The following is a 21,469-nucleotide window of genomic DNA, read 5'->3' on the forward strand; positions in this document are numbered from 1 at the left end:
ATGTGACTACTTCCTTAACTGCCAGGGTATTCAAAACCCATGTTGTATCTGTCAAAATTGATCTTTTAAGTGTGTGCATACTGGCCTATGTCTAAGAAACCAAAGTAGAGTATAAGACTTCACTAGGGAAAGAATATATAGATTACAAATACATAGCATATCATTTCACATGCCAGATAACACATTTTTTTAGTGCTTAATTCTAATCAGTCCACTACATGTTGGAAATGTCATCCTTTCAGTGGACCTCTATTGCCTCACCTATAAAATAAAGAGCTTAGGCTAAATAACCTCTAAATTCTTTTCCAACTGTAACAATCTGTTTTTTATAAGTATGGGAACCATATTCAGGTCCTTTTATCTTATTCATTTTTAAATCCTATTTAAAATGAAGTTCTTACCACAGGAAACAAGGCAAATCTTTGTAGAAAGTCCTGGGATTCATACTGATCAAAGTCGCCAAAATCAGCTATAAAAGAAAAAAAATAAAGGTAAAGACTCACTTACTAACATATTTTAACTTATAGGATGGAAAGAATGCTGGATTTGGAGTCAGAGGACCTGGACTTGAAGTATGCCTTTGTCATTCCCCTGTGAGAACAAAGACAAGTCATCTAACTTCTCTGGGAACTCAGCCTACTTATCTGTAGAATGAACTAATTACACTTGATACACTCAATGGTTCCTTCCAGCTCTAAATCAATAAGGATAGCAGCAGCAATAGTATCAGTATCAGCAGCAGTAGTAGTAGTTTTTATACAGTCCCTATTATGTTCCAGGCACTGTGTAAATTGCTTTACAAATACTATCTCACTTAATCCTCACAATGACCCTGAGAAATAGGTGCTCTTATTTTCCCCTTATGATTTTTCAAAACAAGTTTAACACACTATGTAAAGACAATATGCTTCCAGAGTAAGATTTTTCATAAAGAGAATTGTTTTTTCAAAATTTAATTAATGGTAGTTCAACAATAAGTTTTTAAAAGATAAGCTTTAAGAGTAATTTTACCTGGGCTCCTTCATTCTGCACCAACTAAGCTTATAAAGCAACATAATTTACCATCATTTTCAAAGTAATTTCAAGTATGGTGATGTAGACAAAATATTATTAAGGCTGCACACGTGCAAGGCAAATTTGGTCAATATAACCATCTAGATAAAATGTTACTAAACCTGCACATATGCGAAGCAAATTTTGTCAATTACCTATCTGCTTTGCAATTCCAAAAGAAAAAAAAATCACTAGTTTAAAACCAAACTGACATTCTTTGATCAAAGTCTCCTATTAGAAAATAACTAAGATAAATACAGAAAGCATGTTCATGGAATGCCAACCAATTCCACATCATGGTCTCTGGCAGCTTGCAGCTGTGGACTCAGATTGGAGGCTTGAAACATAAAGAAGTGTAATTCATGGTATCTAAGACATAAAACTGTATCATTCACAGATTTCCTACTTGGATCTCCCTGTCATGACTTCATCTGGAAAATGATTAACACACTCATTTAGGGTCCTTTTCAATATCTCTATTCTCACAACTACTTACTTATTATTAGTAATAATAAAAATATATTTATATAGCGCTTTAAGCTTTGCAAACCACTTTACATATATTATATCACTTCAATCTGACAGTAACCCTATGAGGTAGGTGCTATTATCATTATTTCCATTTTACAGGTGAAGGACCTGGGGCAGAAACTAGAAGAAAGAGGGGTTAAGTAACTTCTGCAGGTTCACACAGCTTCTAAGAGTCTGAGCCTGGATTTGAACTGAGTGTTGCTGACACCTGGTCCAACTCTCAATCCACTTCACCACCTAGCTGCCAAATTTGTTCCAGCTAACCTCTTTCACTTTCCTTAGAGTGTTCAGTATTTATCAGTAAAGGATGACCACTGAATATTCATAATTCTTACATTTGAAATAGTCATTTTCAAACAAGGTTTCTGTGATCTAGGAACAAAGCTTTGTTAACATTCAGCTATTGATATTCTACTATAAGTAGAAAGAATAAGTCAAGTGGGCAAATGGTTCTTCCCAGTGGATTGTTAGTTATAACACATCTTCAAAACACCTCTATTAATGTACTTTTCTTACTTACCTTGTACAGCTAAGCCAGCAAGTTGAATTGCCTGTTCTAATGTGCAAGGAATATTTCCTTCCAATATATCTTTCTTCAGTTGCAGATAATACTGATACCTATTTAAAAAGGAAAAAAGAAAACCTCTCATTATTTCAACTACTAGCTGAACTCATAAATTTCATGTATTCAAGTAAGGGATTTCCTAAATATGAACTACACCTTTGAAATGATTATTCTTTGAAAAGTAAAATATATGTGTGTATAAAGAGAAAAATTACCCTAAATTGAAATATTTTATTCAGATGTTTTATTCATTTTTATCATCACTATACCCTTATTTGTTCTCTTTTTCATGATAGTTCAACAACAGGTTATCTGTGTTTGAAAGACATTACTTTAAAATGCTTCCTGAGTTCAAATCTGTCCTCAGATACTTACTGGCTATATGATCCTGGACAAATCACTTAACCCTATTTGCCTGAGTTCCTCATCTGTAAAATGAGCTGGAGAAGGAAATGGAAAACCACTCCAGGACCTTTGCCAAGAAAACCCCAAAGTGGGTCACAAAGAGTTGGACACAACTGAAAAATGACTGAACAACAACAAAAATATAAATTTTATTTTGGTGCCTACTGAAGAATACAGAGGATTGAAGTATATGAAAAAAACATGAAAAAAGTGCATGTAAGCTGAAACCTAATAAAAAAAAATAAAATGATTAACTTCCATTATTTAACAATTATGAATCCTTTAAGTGTTAATATTCTACTCAAACTATCATGTACATTAGTGATGAAAATTGAGGCTCAAAAAGATTAGTCAGGGTCACAAAGTGTTTGAAGAGGGATACCAGTCTAGGTCTTCTTGCCTCCAAGGCCAGAACTCTACCCCGCCCCCCCCATGCCATATTGCCTCTCTTGTGTTTCTGTGTATGTATATATGTATAATTGTGAGCATCTACACAGCACTTAAAGGTTTGCAAATGTTTTACAAATATTATCTCATTTGATCCTCAACAGCCTTTCCAAGTAGATGCTATTATCGTCCCCATTTTACAGATAAGGAAACAGGTAGATAATTGACTTGCCCAAGGTAACACAGCTAGTACATTTCTATGAACGGATTTGAATTCAGGTCTTCCTGACTCCAAGTTCAGAACTCTATCTACTGTGCTACACACAGGTGTGTATGAACATATATGTGAACATATTTATATGTGTATATGTATGCATATCTATAGAGATACTCATATTTACGTATGCATATAAAAACAATCTTACCAAACACCCTTCCCCCAGGAGAAGTAAAGTCCTTGAGAGCAAGGCCAGTTTTGTTTCTGTCTTTGTGACCCCAGCAACTAGCACCTATCTTGCACACTAGGGCGGGAAGGAAGGAAGGAAGGAAGGAAGGAAGGAAGGAAGGAAGGAAGGAAGGAAGGAAGGAAGGAGTAATTTCATTGTTATAGAGAGCTCTCTGTGAGGAAAACTTCCTCAACAATGCATGTTAAATCTGTTCATCATGGGAGTGCTGCATGTAGTATGTCCGACATCTCTACTTTAGTTGATTTTTATATCTATAACCCCAGCACCTAGCATACTGCCTGACACACAGAAGGTACTTAATATATACTAGTTGAATGGAAACTACCAAAAGTAAGAGAAAAGAAAATAAATCAAAGATACCAATGCACAAGGAAAGAATAATAAGTAAAGCCTATTTGGGTTTCAAATGGATTCAAATACCAGAAATGTATAGAACACAAGGGATAACCCCTACCTAGGGGAACAGGTAAGTAGCTGCCTTGAAGGCAGCTAAATCTCATAGTGGACCTAGACTCAGAAAAGTGTCTGAGACATTTACCAAGTCACTTAACCCTGTTTGCCTCAGTTTCCTCATCTGTAAAATGAGCTGGAGAAGGAAATGGCAAACCACTCCAGGATCTTTGCCAAGAAAAGCCCAAATGAGGTCACAAAAACTCAGACAAAACTGAAATAACTGAACAACAAACCTTGGGCAAGATATTTAACCTCTCTGGGCTTTAGTTACCTCATCTGTAAAATGAGGATAATAATAACATCTATCTCTATTGTTGTGAGGATCAAATGAAACACTATACATAAAGAATATGCAAACCTTAAAACGCTGTATAAATGTTAAATAGTATTATTACTAAGAAAGTTCAAAATTGTACATGTTTAACCTATATCAAATTGTTTGCCTTCTCAAAGAAGGAGGAAGAGGGGGAGGGGAATTCAAAATTTTTAAAAACTAATGTTATGACTAATGTGGAAATGTGTTTAATATCACTGTATACGTATAGCCTACATCAGGTTGCTCGTCATCTTGGGGAAGCAGGAGGAGAGTGAGAAAAAATTTGAAACTCAAAATCTTATAAAAATAAATGTTGAAAAATATAAATAAATGTTTAAAATAGTTTTTACATGTAATTGGAAAAAATAAAAGATTTTTTGGGGGAGGTTCTACACATACATACTTACTAAACACATTTTCACATTAGTCATATTGCATAGAAGAATTAAAATGAATGGGAGAAACTATGAGAAAAAACAAAACAAAACATAACACAAGAGAAAATACTCTGCTTCATTCTGCATTCCAACTCATAGTTCTTTCTCTGGGTATGGATGACACTTTGCCTCAAGAGTCTTTTAGGAATGTTTTAGGTCCTTGCATTGCTGTGAAGGTCTAAGTCTATCAAAAACAGTCCTTGCACCCTGTGGCTGTTACTGTGTATAATGTTCTCCTGGTTCGTCTCAACTCATTTCACTCAGCATCAGTTCATATAATTCATAAAAGATTTTTTTTAAGAAGTCAAAGGGATTCTGGTGGTCACTGATAAAATAGTTATAATTAGGAAAGAATTCATAGTACTGTATCTGAAAGGGGGCACAGAAACATAATAGTGATTAGTCAAAAAGTTCATGATTGCCAGGGTTTTTCCAATTAGAAACTAAAGGTAACACATATTATTTTGTTGTTTTAGTAGTCATCCATTCACCCTACAGAATGTTACCCTAGATAAAGTGATTATAAAAGCCTGGGAGGATAGGATGAACATGGGGAGAAGAGGGTTTAGGACTGTTTGTTATTCTTTAAGAAAAAATGAACAAACTGGTTCACTGACATATGCCCCAAGTTCCAGGAATATCTCATTGGGCATCCAATAGCAATAGCTTCTGTAGAAAATCTGCAACTCCTCTAGAACATAGCCCTGCAGGAACTAGCAACCAGTATGTAATTTTGGGAATCCTCAGGGAAGTTCTACAATACTTGCTCACAGATAAGGTCAGGGCTCTTTAGGTCCTAGTCCTCTTCCCTCTCACTATTCAGTAATCTACCTCATCTTTATCTCCATCTTCCTTATAAATGATACTGGAAAGTTGTCACAAAATTTTTCCAATGTTCTCAGAGTGAAACTTCCTATACCTCCTTTTCATATGTCATTAACTAATCCTCTAGCGTATGATTAATGAACCAGCCTCAATATGGAAATTCCACTCTATAGCAAACATTGTTATAATGAGGTTCTGCTGTATTTAGCATGTTAAAAATAATGTTACTCTTTGAATTTCTTCTTGTTATTAATCCTTTTTTAAGTGAAGGGATATCATTGTTTATTTTAGATAAACAGTATTTTTTAAAAAGAAACAACACTCCTTGGTCATGTGATTATCTTTATGTTGACCACATACATAAATAACAAATTTTTTTCTCAGTCAGCTATATCACTGTGCAGACCTCCTCATATCCACTAGACTCACAAAAGAATGGACCACCTTCTGTTCAAAACTATCAGCCAAGAAATAGGAGATTGAACACGTCAAGTTGATTGTAAGCACTCTGTCTACTTCGAAGACATATCTCCTCCCACCCCAAAGAGCTAACCAACTAAAATTTAATAAATAACTGCTTCATATAAAGTAATCTGCAGAATCATCAGCCCAATTTACATCATTAAGTTCTGCAATTTCTTCTGTGTGTGAATTCCTGGTGTGGGAAGTTCTTCCACCTGTAATTTATAATCATGTAGAGCTGCTTAAGGCTTAAAGCAGAACCCACAGTCACACCGCTGGTTGTGTCAGAGGAAGACTATGAAGTCAGGTCTTAATGACAAAAGGTCCTGGAATCTAGTAGCTTGAAAATGAACTAAGCCTTTGGAACACCCTGTATTTCAAGGTGCCTCCCCAGAACAAAATTGCTGGTGCAAAGTATCTTTGAAAATAAAAAATATTATCCTGGTGATAATCACACATTGAACACCTATCTGTATGGCACAGGACTGTTCAACATGATGTGGTAACATGAAAGAAAGCACTGTGCTCTATAAGCAAAGCTTGAAAGAAACACGAGATGAGCATATTTAGAGATATCTACACTTCAAATGTTCATGTGGACTATTTGTACCAGACCTGTGACAGAGCCTTCGGAGCTCCTACTGGTCTGATCAGCCACAGTCGGATACACTGTACCTTGACCCCAACATGGTGATGTCATTTTGGTCCTCTTCAAGAACAAAGGACAACAACCAGCATATTTATTCATACATTCAAAAGGTAATATTATATTTAACATGTGCATGGAATATGTGGTTTGTATAAACATGTACATGTACACTCATGTGTGTTTTATGTTGTCCTTCAATCCATACTACGAAACCAGAAAACTGCAGTAACAGAAATGTCCCTTGAAAAAAATGTACTTTTTTCTAAACAAAGAATAGAGATCTATTTTAAATTAAGAAGTTTAAATTCAGCTGGACCATACATTGGAGGTTATGTTTTACAATAATAGTTTGAGATGCTTCATTTTTTTAGTGTTCCCCTTCTGACAATTTTCTTTCATTCTGAAGATACTTTTTTTTACATTTTTTTAAATTTAATGTTGCAAATTTATTTTAAACTTAAAATCTTTAAGACTTATACCCCTCAACATATTTCCTTGCTCTTATCTTTCTTCTCCATAGCAAAAGGTTGATAATCCCTGCTGTAGTCCTTTTCCAAGTCCTCCTTTACTCCTTCATACCTCTCCTCTCTAAGTTTCCTTTACCTATTCAAGCTTTTTGCAAAACCTTCCTTGTCCATAAAACTCCTACAAGAACTAGAAAGTCACCATGGAAACCAGAGCTAAGAAGCCCCTTCGTGCTTTAACCTGAGGAATGAGCAAACAGTAATCAGGGCTTAACCAATTTGGTGACAAAGGGTGTAGATTTTGAAAAATCTCCCCATTTCCATACCATATTAAAGTGCACAGAGAAAAAGTTCTACTTCATGTAAAAATTATGACTGGCATCCCTCTTTCAGTGAGACAAATCTAGAGCAAAAAAGCACAATTTCTCTTTTATTCATTCCTTCCCTTTATGCCTAGGAAAAATTAATATCTCACAGCACTGAGATAGCCTCTTAATAGAATTTGCCTATAACATTCTATCTATATGCTGGATGTGTTGGGATGAAATTTTGGTCCTTTAGTGTTCAAGTTCAATCTTAATTTTAGTTTTCCATCCTACCAATTTATTTAAAAGAAAAACTGAAACCATCAGACATGCTCTTCTCACCTGGTAATTTCCTGTTGAAGTTGAGAAACTGTGGGCACATAAAACACCACCCCAAAGTAGACAGTCGGTTCCAACGCATATTTGTCTAACTGCTTTTTCAAAGGCTTGTCTAAATCTACCCACCGGCGCTGATTTTGCTTGTTGTAATACCACAGACTGAAGTACGTAATCTGAAAAAAAGGAAAGAAACAAAGTGAACAAGGCAAATACCTATTAAAAACTTATTTATTCAACAACTATATATTAAGAAGCTATTCTGTATAAAGTACATAAAATCCCAACCATTCAAACTTATAATGTAAAAGCAGCTTCATGCTGGCTTGCTTCTCAGCAGATATAACACAAAAAAGGAATTAAAAGAAAATGCAAGGCCAGTATCTTAGATTCAGAAACTAGTGACCTAAGTCAGTTGTGTTAATATAGTCTTTAAAGAACTGTGTAGGGGAGGAGCCAAGATGGCGGAGTAGAAAGACACACATATGCTAGCTCCAAACCCACAGCCCATAAAATACTTGTAAAGAAGAACTCCCAACAAATTCTGGAGCAGCAGAAGCCACAGAACAACGAAGTGGAGGAGATTTCTGTTCCAGAGAGACCTGAAAACAGACACCAAAGGTCTGTTGCGCACCAGACCCAGAGCACAGCACAGCCCTGCCTTGGCCACGCAGCACCAAGAGGAGCAGATCCCAGCAGACTTCAGGGACAGAATCTCCAGCAGCCGCACAGGTCCCTCCACCCACAAGCGTCAAAGGTCAGTGAGAGTCTTTTTGGCTCACTGAGAGGGGACCCCGGCGGGGTGTCTCCATAACTCAGGCCCCTCAGGAGGCAGCAGCAGAGGCAGCAGCTGACAAGGGCTCCCAAAACAGGCAGGAGCTCCGATCCATTGTTGAATAAACATCTGCATAAACCCCCTGAGGGAACTGAGCCCCCTGAGGTGGCCTTGCCCCCACCTGAGCACCTGAACTGAATCTCACACTGAATAGCAGCCCTGCCCCCACCAAAAGCCCTGAGGCTGGGGAGCAGCATTTGAATCTCAGACCCCAAGAGCTGGCTGCCCAGATCTGGAGGCAAAGAGGGTATGGAGAGGACATTCAGAAGTCAAGTCACTGGCTGGGAAAATGCCCAGAAAAGGGAAAAAAAATAAGACCATAGAAGGTTACTTTCTTGGATGGGATCTCCTCCCATCCTTTCTGATGAGGAAGAACAAGGCTTACCATCAGGGAAAGACACAGAAGTCAAGGCTTCTGTATCCCAAACATCCAGAATAAATATTCAATGGGCTCAGGCCATGGAAGAGCTCAAAAAGGATTTTGAAAATCAAGTTAGAGAGGTGGAGGAAAAACTGGGAAGAGAAATGAGAGAGATGCAAGAAAAGCATGAAAAGCAGGTCAACACCTTGCTAAAGGAGACCCAAAAAAAGGCTGAAGAAAATAACACCTTGAAAAATAGGCTAACTCAACTGGCAAAAGAGGGTCAAAAAGCCAATGAGGAGAAGAATGCTTTCAAAAGCAGAATTAGCCAAATGGAAAAGGAGGTTCAAAAGCTCACTGAAGAAAATAGTTCTTTCAAAATTAGAATGGAACTGATGGAGGCTAATGACTTTATGAGAAACCAAGAAATCACAAAACAAAACCAAAAGAATGAAAAAATGGAAGATAATGTGAAATATCTCATTGGAAAAACAACTGACCTAGAAAATAGATCCAGGAGAGGCAATTTAAAAATTATAGGACTACCTGAAAGCCATAATCAAAAAAAGAGCCTAGACATCATCTTTCATGAAATTATCAAGGAAAACTACCCTGAGATTCTAGAACCAGAGGGCAAAATAAGTATTCAGGGAATCCACAGATCACCGCCTGAAAGAGATCCAAAAAGAGAAACTCCTAGGAACATTGTGGCCAAATTCCAGAGTTCCCTGGTCAAGGAGAAAATATTGCAAGCAGCTAGAAAGAAACAATTCAAGTATTGTGGAAATACAATCAGGATAACACAAGATCTAGCAGCTTCTACATTAAGGGATCAAAGGGCAGGGAATATCATATTCCAGAAGTCAAAGGAACTAGGACTAAAACCAAGAATCACCTACACAGCAAAACTGACTATAATACTTCAGGGGAAAAAAATGGTCTTTCAATGAAACAGAGGACTTTCAAGCATTCTTGATGAAAAGACCAGAGTTGAAAAGAAAATTTGACTTTCAAACACAAGAATGAAGAGAAGCATGAAAAGGTAACAGCAAAGAGAAGTCATAAGGGACTTACTAAAGTTGAACTGATTACATTCCTATATGGAAAGACAATATTTGTAACTCTTGAAACTTTTCAGTATCTGGGTACTGGGTGGGATTATACACACACACACACACACACACACACACACACACGCACATGCACACACACACACACACAGAGACAGAGAGCACAGAGTGAATTGAACAGGATGGGATCATATCTTAAAAAAATGAAATTAAGGGGTGAGAGAGAAATATATTGGGAGGAGAAAGGGAGAAATGGAATGGGGCAAATTATCTCTCATAAAAGAAGCAAGCAAAATACTTTTTAGTGGAGGGAAAAAGGGGGGAGGTGAGAGAAAAACATGAAGTCTACTCTCATCATATTCGATTAAAGGAAGGAATAAAATGCACACTCATTTTGGTATGAAAACTTATGTTACAATACAGGAAAGTGGGGGTGAAGGGGACAAGCAGGGTGGGGGGGATGATGGAAGGGAGGGCAATGGGAGGAGGGAGCAATTTGAAGTCAACACTTGGGGAGGGACAGGATCCAAAGAGAGAACAGAAGCAATGGGGGGCAGGATAGGATGGAGGGAAATATAGTTAGTCTTACACAACATGACTATTATGGAAGTCATTTGCAAAACTACACAGATATGGCCTATATTGAATTGCTTGCCTTCCAAAGGGAAGGCGTGGGGAGGGAGGGATGAAGAGAAGTTGGAACTCAAAGTTTTAGGAACAACTTTTGAATACTGTTCTTGCTACTAGGAAATAAGAAATACAGGTAATGGGGTATAGAAATTATCTGGCCCTACAGGACAAAAGAGAAGACAGGGACAAGGGAAGGGAGGGATGATAGAAGAGAGGGCAGACTGGTGATAGGGGCAATTAGAATGCTCAGTGTTTTGGGGTGGGGGGAGGGGACAAATGGGGAGAAAATTTGGAACCCAAAATTTTGTGAAAATGAATGTTAAAAGTTAAATAAATAAATAGATAGATGATAGATAGATAGATAGATAGATAGATAGATAGATAGATAGATGAGTAAATAAATAAATAAATAAAAGAAGGCTTCAAAGGTAAAAAAAAAAAACCACTCCTAAAACCCTGGTCTCCCCTCCCTCCCTCTTTCCAATGTCATGGAGACCTCAACTCCAAGCTATGGAAATCTGCTTGGGCCTCAACAGCCAGCTTGGCCACTGCTCTTCAAGAGCAAATGCCTGCCGGCTGCTGCGAGCCAGAAGCATCAGCACTGCAAGCCAATGCCAGAGCAAAAAAATGAGGAACAGAGGAAGGGAGACAGGTAACTAGTACAAAACATTGTGTGTAGGGAGAGCTATGCAGCAGTCCACCTAGACTGAAGGGAAAAGCGTAGAACTCAGCTGGGACCAGTTCTGAACACCCATAAATCACATGATCTAGGCAGATGAACTATGAATTGTCCATTGTGGAAGGAGGCTGAGATGCTTTGAAATCCAGCCCCCAAGGAAACTACAATCAGAGGGGATAGAGTAAGGAAATGATTAATAAGGAAAATAACCAGACTGGGACTGAAAGTATCAAAGACTTCAAGAAGAATAAAACTCAAAGGTCTTGAACATATATAGATAAATTAACAGGAAAATCAGTAACAGAAGAAACTATGGCCTCTAGATTTAATACACTAGATTGGAGTTCAAACATCTACGAGTAAATACTGCAAAATAACGGAAAATAATCCAACACTTGATGAGAAAGAAGACCTTGTGTAATTTGAGAAAAACATAAAACCACAATAGGGTTCTCCTTTCTTCTTTCTTTAAATTTAAAGATTTCTTCTTTAAATCAAAAATAGCACATGATTTGTCTGTTTAAAAGAGAGGACTTTATAAACATAATAGTATAAATAAACAACATTAACACATATTAACAAATTAATTTTAAGTTGAGGGGCAAGGGTAGAACAAATTTTAAAATACAAACATCTAAGCACAGGATTTGCTTATATTTCAACCATTCAATAATATAACTATTATCCTAATATTCAATTACTCTAACTGGTATTTGCCCAGGCCTGAACTGAACTAAGGTAGATCTCCTTGTTAGTTCTATAATCATGCCAAAAGTACTTGGCATAACTTTCTTAAGAGGCTCTTACAGATAAACCTTTGTTATAGTAGCCATTTCCTATAATTGTTAAGTATAGGAATTTCTCTGGTCATGACCCCTATAATTCCCAAAGATCCACAATTCCATCACTTTCCCACCAAGGAATGCATACATTGTCCAGCAAAGTCCATGTCAGCTTCTATAGATGGTACACTAGAGAATGTTGGTCTCGAAGTGAGGAAGCCCTGAATTCAGATCTAGCCTCAAGCACTATGTGAGCATGCCCACAATCTCTCAGCCTCAGTTTCTTCCTGTGTAAAATGGGGATGTAAATGGCCCCACCTGACAGAGTCACTGTGGAGGACAAATGAGATAACATCTGAAAAGTTCCTTGCAAATGTTTAAAGCACTATATAAACGCTACTTATCATTACTACTACTATAATGTGTTTCTTTGTTTTGTTTAATTACATTTCCTTATTACAAGGAAAAGTTGTTTTGAGAGTAGGGAAGATAGTAGAGAAGACAGCAGTGAAGGCCAGGGTCTATTCCCCAAGATTAGACTAGTCTTTTGAAGTTGTCCCCAAGACTTAACTGGCCCATGGACTAAGCCTCAAGCATCCTAGATGTTAACTCAAATTTCTTGGTGGCTTAAGGCAGCAAACAAGACTTCCTGGTCACCTCATAGCATAACAATGCTAATCCACACTCACAAGAAGTGGGGAGGAGAGAGCTTTAGACTTAGTTGATGTCCAAAGTCTTCAGGGGTCACCACACTATGTCTTGATGACTAGAATTTTCATATGGAGATGAGGGGCTTACTCAAGCTAACCCTTGTTCAGCATCCCTCTCTATTTTAGCTAAGTAAGCCTTTTGTTAACTACTAAACAACTTATTAGTGTCTCATTTTCCTCCAAGATCACACCTAAACTATTAGGAGACAGGGTCAAACCACTATTAAAAGCTAGTTTCAAAAAAAAAAAAAACCCTAACAAAACTTTGTGTTGATTGTCATTCTTTTACCTGACTTTGAGTTTTATCTTTAGAGTGTTTAGATAGTTACACTTCTTGCTTACAGAGCACACCAGAGACATATATACCCACCCTTTATACACTGATTATGGATTGGGGCATTGATTCAAATACCAACAGTCACATAAAAGAGAAACCAGCTATTACACCAGGTCCAAAACCCATCAGAATGTAAACCTCAACCAGTCCCCTACTGACTTTTCCCTAATTACTTCAAGAACCCATTTATTTCTATTTTACTTTATTTTTTAAAAACACATAGCAGATCACTAACTACATTATGCACATTGGTTAAAAGATTTTTGTTTGTTGATATCATTGCTTTTTTCTTGCACTAGAGTTTGCTTTATATCTGGTCTAAAAATTCAATATTTATAATCTACTTAATCAGAGAAGCATAAAACATATGAACTTATGCATAGTAAAAGCAAAAACCATGAAACAATATACACAATAATTATAATTTAAATAGAAAGATCATTTTAAAAACATGAAAGTTGAGCAATTATAATAACCAAAGACAAAACTAGGCCCCAGAGAAGAGATGAGATCAGAAAATGCATCTTATTGCCTTCTTTGAAGAAGTGAGAGTCTATGGATTTGGAATATTGCATATAATGACTGATTGAACTGACAGTTAATTTTGCTATACCTCTCTTTTTCTTTTCCTTCTTTTTTTTAGCCTTTGTTAGAAAGAATTTGCATACTGAGGAAGGGGAAGAAAGGGAAGAGGACAAGAAAGGAAGGGAAAAGAATAAGCCAGGTACTGAGCTAAGTGCTTTACAAATATTTAACATAATCCTCACAACATCCCTGGGAGGTAGGTCCTATCATCTCCATTTTATAGATGAAGAAGTGATTTTCCAAAGGTCAAGCAATGAGCAAGTCCTTGAGGCTGGATTTGACTCACGTCTTTCTGATTCCAGGTCTGGAGTTCTATCTACTACCAGGGAACTGAAATATTTGGAAATAAAGATGATGTAAAGACAAATAGTACTCATAAAAATTTAGAAAAAGGATACCCTGGGAAAAAGGTGTCCACCCAAGCATAAGGCAGGATACCAGGCATGGAAATGTAAAGATCAAAATAAGTCCCACTGCCCCAAAATAAGGCCCTTGAATGAAGGAATTTATATTCTAAAGCCAAGGATATAACATATAACCTCCCAAAAAAGGAAATACTATTTCAATTAAGGAAGAGGATATGAGAAAGCCTCCTGTAGGAAGTGACCCTTAAGAATTCTGAGAAGCAGAGTTGACAAGTACATTCCTAGCACCAGGAATCCTCCATGAGAAGGAAAAAAGATGGAAGATGGAAGGCAGAGTTCACAGGAAAACTAGCTTGCAGTCCAGTCTGCCAGGAATGGAGAATACGTGAAGGGGAACAATATGAAACATTGCTAAAAAGGTAAACCCTAGACAAAATAAAAAGAAAGGCAGGGGAAGAGATGGATGGACAGAAAATTTGGAGAACAGAAATATCAGAGTGTCAAGATCACAAATGCACCACTGTCAGGTTGATGGTGAGATCTAAGAAGTGACCATCCCTGCAGACAGTGGAGATGAAATTGAAAGACCTTGATCATGGGAGCTAAAGAAGTTGATGAACCAGAAAGACAGTTCTCTGCATTAGAGTTTTATTGCCTTTTGTTTTTCTTGCATATTCTATATCCCTTGTCCTGTTTTGTTTTGTTTTTTCATCCACAATATACCATAGTTAATTATTTGTAAAGCTATCAGAAAAACCTCATATTTGGAAGAGACCTCAAAGACCATCTCAATCCAACCTCTGCTGGAAAAGGAGTGACTTCCACAATACCCCAGGACTATTGCAATCCATTCTCCACACAGTTGCCAAAGTGACTATTCTTAAGCACAAAGCTGACCATTTTGATTCTGTTTCTTAATAAATTTCCTACCCATAGAATTCAATATATACACATTTTGCATTTTTGACATACTCTTTACAACCTGCTCCAATCTTATCTTTTCAGCCTTAATACATTACTCCCAAATATAAGTAGCCTATGAGCCTGCCATTAATGGCCTACTAATGACTGTTTTTCATACTCAACACTCTGTCTCCTCTTTGTCTCTCATACATGACATCCTGTCTTCCATCTCTGAGTTTCTGCACTGGCTGTTGCCCATGCCTATAATGCTCCCCACCCTTATCCCTACCTCTTCAAATCTCTGACTCCCTTCAAGACTCAATTCAAGAGCAATCTTCTGCATGAAGTCTTTCCTAATCACCAGAATTGGCTGCTAGAGCCCTCCCCTTCAACTTTATCTCCTATTAGCTTTTTATTTGCTTTGTATATATTTATATACGTATGTTTCTTCCATTAAAATGGGCAAGTTCTGTTCTTCTTTTGTCTTGTACCCCTAGCACAGTGCATGACACATAAAGTGTTTGTTCTTCTCTGTCAGAGAAGACCATGCCATTAGAGAACTAATGACATGACTTGCACTTGACTTTGTTTTGAGTGAGGGAGGGCTGTGCAAATCACCAGCCTCACTTCTCCTCCAGAACCATCTGAATCCAGTGACCAGATATTCATCAAGACGACTGGACATCTCCAGTCATGAGACAATTGGGGTTAAGTGACTTGCCGAAGGTCTCACAGCTAGTGAGTGTCAAGTGTCTGAGGTAAGATTTGAATTCAGGTCCTCCTGACTCCTGCACTGGTGCTCTATCCACTGCACCACCTTGCTGCCCTATGTGCCTACTGTGGCACATAGTAAGTTCTTAATAAGTGCCTGACTGATTCATGACATTATCAGGCTTCTAATAAGGAGAAACTGATGGTTCCACATCTCTCCCACATCTCATATTGTAAAGCATTTTTTCACAAGCATATGTCTTATACACTCAGTGAACTTCTTTTTCTATTCAAGAAACAGTTTATTAAAAATATGGCTTGGAATGATACTAGTTTTAAGTTAATGATACCATTTACACATGTACCATTCAAAAATGACCAGAGCACTAGGAATTAAGGACAGAGGAAATTTTTAAAATGCATGCCTAAAAATGTAATTAATCTACGTAAAAAATTAATATGAAGAACTTGGAGAAACTTCAAAAAAGATATTTACAAAATGTTACAGAATGAAACACAACCAGGAAAATAATATATGCATTTTTTTCCAACAATATAAAAAAGAACAATGAAAAGAAACAAAACTAGACAATGGATAATCATAATCATATAGACAATGTTTAGAAAATGCACCTCTCCCTTCTTTACAGAAGGAAAAGAATATGAATATGAAATATTATATGCACTGTCAGACTTACTTAGCTAATGTGTTACTCTTTGTTCTGAACTGCCTTTTTCTGTTTTTAAAGAAATGCTTTGTACATGAGGGAATGTATTTGGAAATTAAAATTATGTTTAAAACAAAATACATTTTTAAAATTTTAAAAGAAAACAAAGAATATAAGAAAACATACATGTCATTTGTAATTTGCTATGTAATTGTACTATTATTAATTAAGGGTATGATAGAAAACATTTTCACTAATTTCTTATTTAAGTATAGACCAAGAGATATGCATTGCTATTACACTGGGATGGAGTCCAAATAACTTGCTCATCTTAAGAAAAATGGAAAAAATACATCATAAAAGTTGATCAATGGCACTCTCCCAGGAGCAAAGAATTCCATAAAGGATTACAGCCTTGCCTATGAGACTAAGATAAAGAGATTGTAACACAAAAGATCCAGGCAGTGTGATTTGCCATGGCTGTCTACTTAATTTTTCTGCATACGGACTATGGAATATAATGGTCCTGACCAATCTTTAGAGCAACTGCCATTTAACTACCCTAATTGGTTTTACCCTTGATAGTTGTTTGTAGCATAGAGATAAAGCTTCAGCTTCCCCTCTATTCCTCCTCCCCACCATGTTGTATCAATTATTACTTTAGAAAGTGTCTTAACAAAGAAAACCTTCCCCCCTCTTGCTACCCATATGATGCTTGTGTGACTGAACAAGCTCAGATGAAGACCTCCTATTGAACAGTTCTGCTGTAAACACATTAAGGATTCCCCTAGGTGTCTTTCTTGCCTAATTGTTATTCATGTTTCCCTACTTGCTCATTTTTCTTTACCTAATGTGGTCTCAAAAACACACTTTAGAACAAAGTAATAAATTGTGGTAATTACAGTAAATGACATGAAATACCCCATGGGTACTAATAACATCACCATCTGGTCATCTCATTTTTTATGTCTTAACTAATATACTATATATGCCTCCTCCTCATTGCCTGCAGCCCATAATAAGAATAGGGTGGAAATATTTCTGACTGATGAGGTTTAGTCATTTGTTTTTTCCCTATTCCCTGCAGCCCATAATAAGAACAGGTTAGAAATATTTCTGACTGATAAGGTTTAGTCATTTCTTTTCACTGATTTCCAAAAACAAAAACAAAAAAAAACCCTCAAAGTTTGAAACAGAAGGAAACTGAATTTATATCCTCCATCTATAGAGATAACTATATTAGCTTAGTTTAAGGAGACTAATTGTGTAGTTTGAGAGGAAAAAATCACAACTTCCACTTCAGCTATCTCATCTGTAAAAAGAGAGGACAGTAGATCTCTTAGAGAGAGACAATAGATAACTTAGAGATTATCTTTCAGGTCTCAAATGCATAGGATGACAGAGTTAGATCTGGAGAGCCCTCAGAAGTTATTAGTCTACCCTCCTCATTTTACAGAGGAAGGAACTGAAGTCCAGAAAGCTTAAGTGACTTGCCCAAAGTCACACAAAGGTATTAAATACCAGAGCCATGATTTCAACCATGGTCCCTGGCTTCCAGAATCAATCTTTCCATTATATTTTATTTTCCTTCAATTCCATAATGTCTAAATCAACCCCACTCAACATGTATATAAGATAAGGACCTGGTTATTGGCATATTATTATTCTCATTTTATGAGTGGAACCCTAAAAGAAGGAAAGAAAAAAGTGGATCAAAATATAAATAATGTGGAGTTGGATGGGTAACGTCCAGAAGTATTCATCTTGTAATGGTACTGAACATAAACAAAGAACTGGACTCAGAATAAACTTAGAGAAAGAAAAGTTTTGGTGGCAATTTGAAAAAGCAAACCATGTTTTCAATGACCCCCAAACTTCTCTCTGAAATAATAACTCATCTTTTTAGCACCAGTATTTTTCTAGTCCTACTAGACATGGCTACAAATCATGGAGTACCCTAATCAGTAAAGAAGCAAACTTGTAGTTCACCAAAAGGACAGATGCATAGTAGAATACAAATAAGTTACAACATTAACAATTAACACATGCACAAAGTATACATAAAGAATACTATTTTTTTGTGCATACCCTTTGACCCGGCAATATAGCTTCTAGGACTGTATCCCCAAGAGATCACAAAAATGGGAAAGGGTCCTACATGCACAAAAATATTTACAGCAGCTTTCTTTGTGATGGCCAAAAATTGAAAATCAAGGGGACGCCCATCACTTGGGGAATGGCTGAATAAGTTGTGGTATATGAATGTAATGGAGTACTATTGCACCATAAGAAATGACGAACAAGAAGATTTCAGAGAGGCCTGGAAGGACTTATATGATCTGATGCTGAGCGAAAGGAGTAGAACCAGGAGAACTTTGTGAACAGCAATGACCATAGTGCGCGAGAGTATTATCTGGTAGACTTGGAACTTCGTAACAATGCAAGAACTTTAAAAAAAATTCTCAATGGTCTTCTAAGGCAAAATGCCTTCCACACTCAGAGAAAGAACTATGGAATTCATTCGCAGAATGTAGCAGATCATTTTTGTGTGTGTACTATGTTTTGATTTGTTATATGATTTCTTCCGTTTATTTTAGTTCATCTACACAGCATGACTAAAACGTATTCAATAGGAAAGTTATGTGTAGATCCTATATAGAATTGTATGCCGTCTTAGGGAGGGAGAGGGGTGGTGGGGGGTAGGTACAGGGGAAAAAAATCTAACTTTTATGGTAGTAATTGTAGAACATTAAAAATAAAAAATAAAAATAAATAAAAAAAGAATACTATTTTTTAAAATGTATGACTAGAAAAGAAAGTCAGCCTTGAGACAAAGTGAAATACAAGAGATAAATAACTTATGCATTTTTCCATTGGCTCTCCCATAATTTTAAAGAAACTCAGTGAAAGTCTCCAGCAAGTTGAATGGATCCACATGGAGAACTATAGAACGACATAGATAAGAGTTATACAAGTTAAGGAGTGGACAGGTTGTAATTCCTACCTGTGGAGAAAGTACACAAGACACTGAGATCACCGATGATCAATTTGAGCATCCAAGTAACTCCACTGTAAGCTGGTAATGGGCTCACTTTTCCCCCTGTGCAAGGAAACATCTATACCTGCCCTCCCTTCTCCCATATTTTCTTCTTTACCTTGACTTATGAAAATATAGGAGCTAGCTGAATAATAACAATAATTTCCAATTTGTTTATGGAAAGTGCACTTTGAAATGTGAAAAAAAATGAACAGAGAATATCATCCAAGTAATGTCTTATTTCTAGTTCAGAAAGCTACTGAAAAGGGTTGAAAAAAATTTTGATTCCTTTAAATAGTAAAAAAAAAACTCAGCACACCCATATTTTAGAAAACACGAATTGAACAAGAACAAATTCAAGCATTCCTCAGGCACATCTGGCTCACGTTTAGATTCCTCAGAGAGCTATAATACATATCTATGATTTGATTCTCTCAAATAGATAAGTTCTGGAATGAAAATTCAAAGCAGTCTCTATAACAAAAATAAATTAGATCAACTGCAGCCTCTCATGAAAGTAAGTTTCCAAGGTGCATGAGATACACAAACTGTAGCTGGTAGATTCATTCAATGATTAAGGAACATCTGGAATAAAAAAATTAGTAAGTCTCTGTAATGCTATGAATCTGGGAAATGGAAATATGTTTCTAATAAATTCTTGGCTTTCCAACTCAAAAAGTATTTGGATTACAATTAGTTTTCCTAAGTACAAAAAATATGTGTATGTAAGTTTTCAAAAGAATGTTCTATTACTGCTGATTTCCTTTCTCATGAGGGAAGTTTAAAGTTTCCAACTTTAAGTTTCTTCCTTTATCTAAGCTTATTTAACTTAGAACTGAATTCAACATATACGTATCAAAGTACTTATAATGTGCAAAAAACTGTATCCTCTTCAGTATCTAACAGAGATATAACTAAGATAGGTTATTATCCTCAAGAAACTTAGAATATCGTCAAGGAGATAAGACAGACACAAAAAAAAATATTAGAAGGGATAATATGACAATAAGGTAAAAAGTATAATTTGGGGAAAATCTACTTCTTCTCAACCCTCTGGTCCTCAGTTTCTATATCTGTAAAATAAAGGGAATGGCCAAAATTATCTCTAAGGACATTTATAGCCTGAAATTCTCTGATCTTGTATGAAAGAACTTGAGTTCTGAGAGATCACTGATGGCTTAGAGGCATGAGAATGGGGATAGAGGGAGGGGGGAACAGTTAAGAGGAAAGCCTTCCTAAAAGAGATGGCATTTAAACTGGGTACTGAGGAATGGATGAGATTTCAACAGGGAGAGCAATTTGGGCGTTAGAGGAATTTTAATGAAGGAAACAGTGAGGGCAAAGGAACGTAGCTTTTTTTCAGGTAGTACTAAATTAAACTGTTTCAAGTAACGATATCAAAATCTTCAAAAATTTATTGAGCATCTACATGTACTAGACACTCACACAAAAGTAGAAGATGAGGTCTCTGATCTTAAGATTCCCTTAAAGAGAGAAGGAGAGACAGAACATACATCTCTAGAGATGAATCATAGTAAAAGGCAACATACTGCTGTGTGTGTGGTGGCCACATCTGTAATGTGGGAGTCTGAGAGTGGTGATTTAAGGGTAAGTTTGAGAATACTGAGCCTCAGTAGGCTACATGGATCAGGAGTCCCCACTAAATGAAGTAAAAACATGGTGAGCCCCTGGGAAAAGAGGGCCACCAAGAAATTAGGAAATAGACCAATGCAAGTCAGAAATGTGCCAATCAGCACTGAAATCAATCCTGTGAGTATAAGCTGTACTTCCAGCTTGTGTGAGATAAGAAGAATCTTTAAAAAAAATTAAATTAAATTAAAAGTCAACCTATGCTAAGTACCAAATGAGCAAACAATACTGCCAGCAAGCACTACAGGAAATCAGAGGAAGGAAGTTCACTCCAACATTGGAATAGTAAAAGGAAACTTTATGGAAGATATGGGAATTAAGTGGAAAATCAATGGAAGGGTTAGACTTCACTAGCTGGAGAGCATGGCTCAGGTATTCCAGTCAGGAAGAATTCTGGGAGTCAAGGTACAGAGGCATGAATGTATACGGAATGTCTGGGAAACAGTGAAAAGATCAGGTTGGCTAAATCAGAGAGAAAGTATAAGAAAATA

The 21,469-nt window shown here is 36.7% G+C and overlaps 1 protein-coding gene across 1 annotated transcript in view; it reads right to left on the reverse strand.

Moving 5' to 3' along the window:
• The window catches only part of PTPN21 (protein tyrosine phosphatase non-receptor type 21), a 108,832-nt gene that overhangs the window by 55,526 nt on the left and 31,837 nt on the right, over positions 1-21,469 (reverse strand). Inside the window, exons 3-5 of the mRNA XM_072622928.1 lie at positions 7,662-7,831; positions 2,105-2,202; positions 402-469 (exon numbers count right to left, since the gene is read on the reverse strand). Coding sequence (XP_072479029.1) covers positions 402-469; positions 2,105-2,202; positions 7,662-7,831 — 336 coding nt within the window. The remainder of the gene's footprint in view (positions 1-401; positions 470-2,104; positions 2,203-7,661; positions 7,832-21,469) is intronic.

The sequence above is a fragment of the Notamacropus eugenii genome, chromosome 7 (genome assembly GCF_028372415.1).
Source record: "Notamacropus eugenii isolate mMacEug1 chromosome 7, mMacEug1.pri_v2, whole genome shotgun sequence".
Taxonomy (NCBI): Eukaryota; Metazoa; Chordata; class Mammalia; order Diprotodontia; family Macropodidae; genus Notamacropus; species Notamacropus eugenii.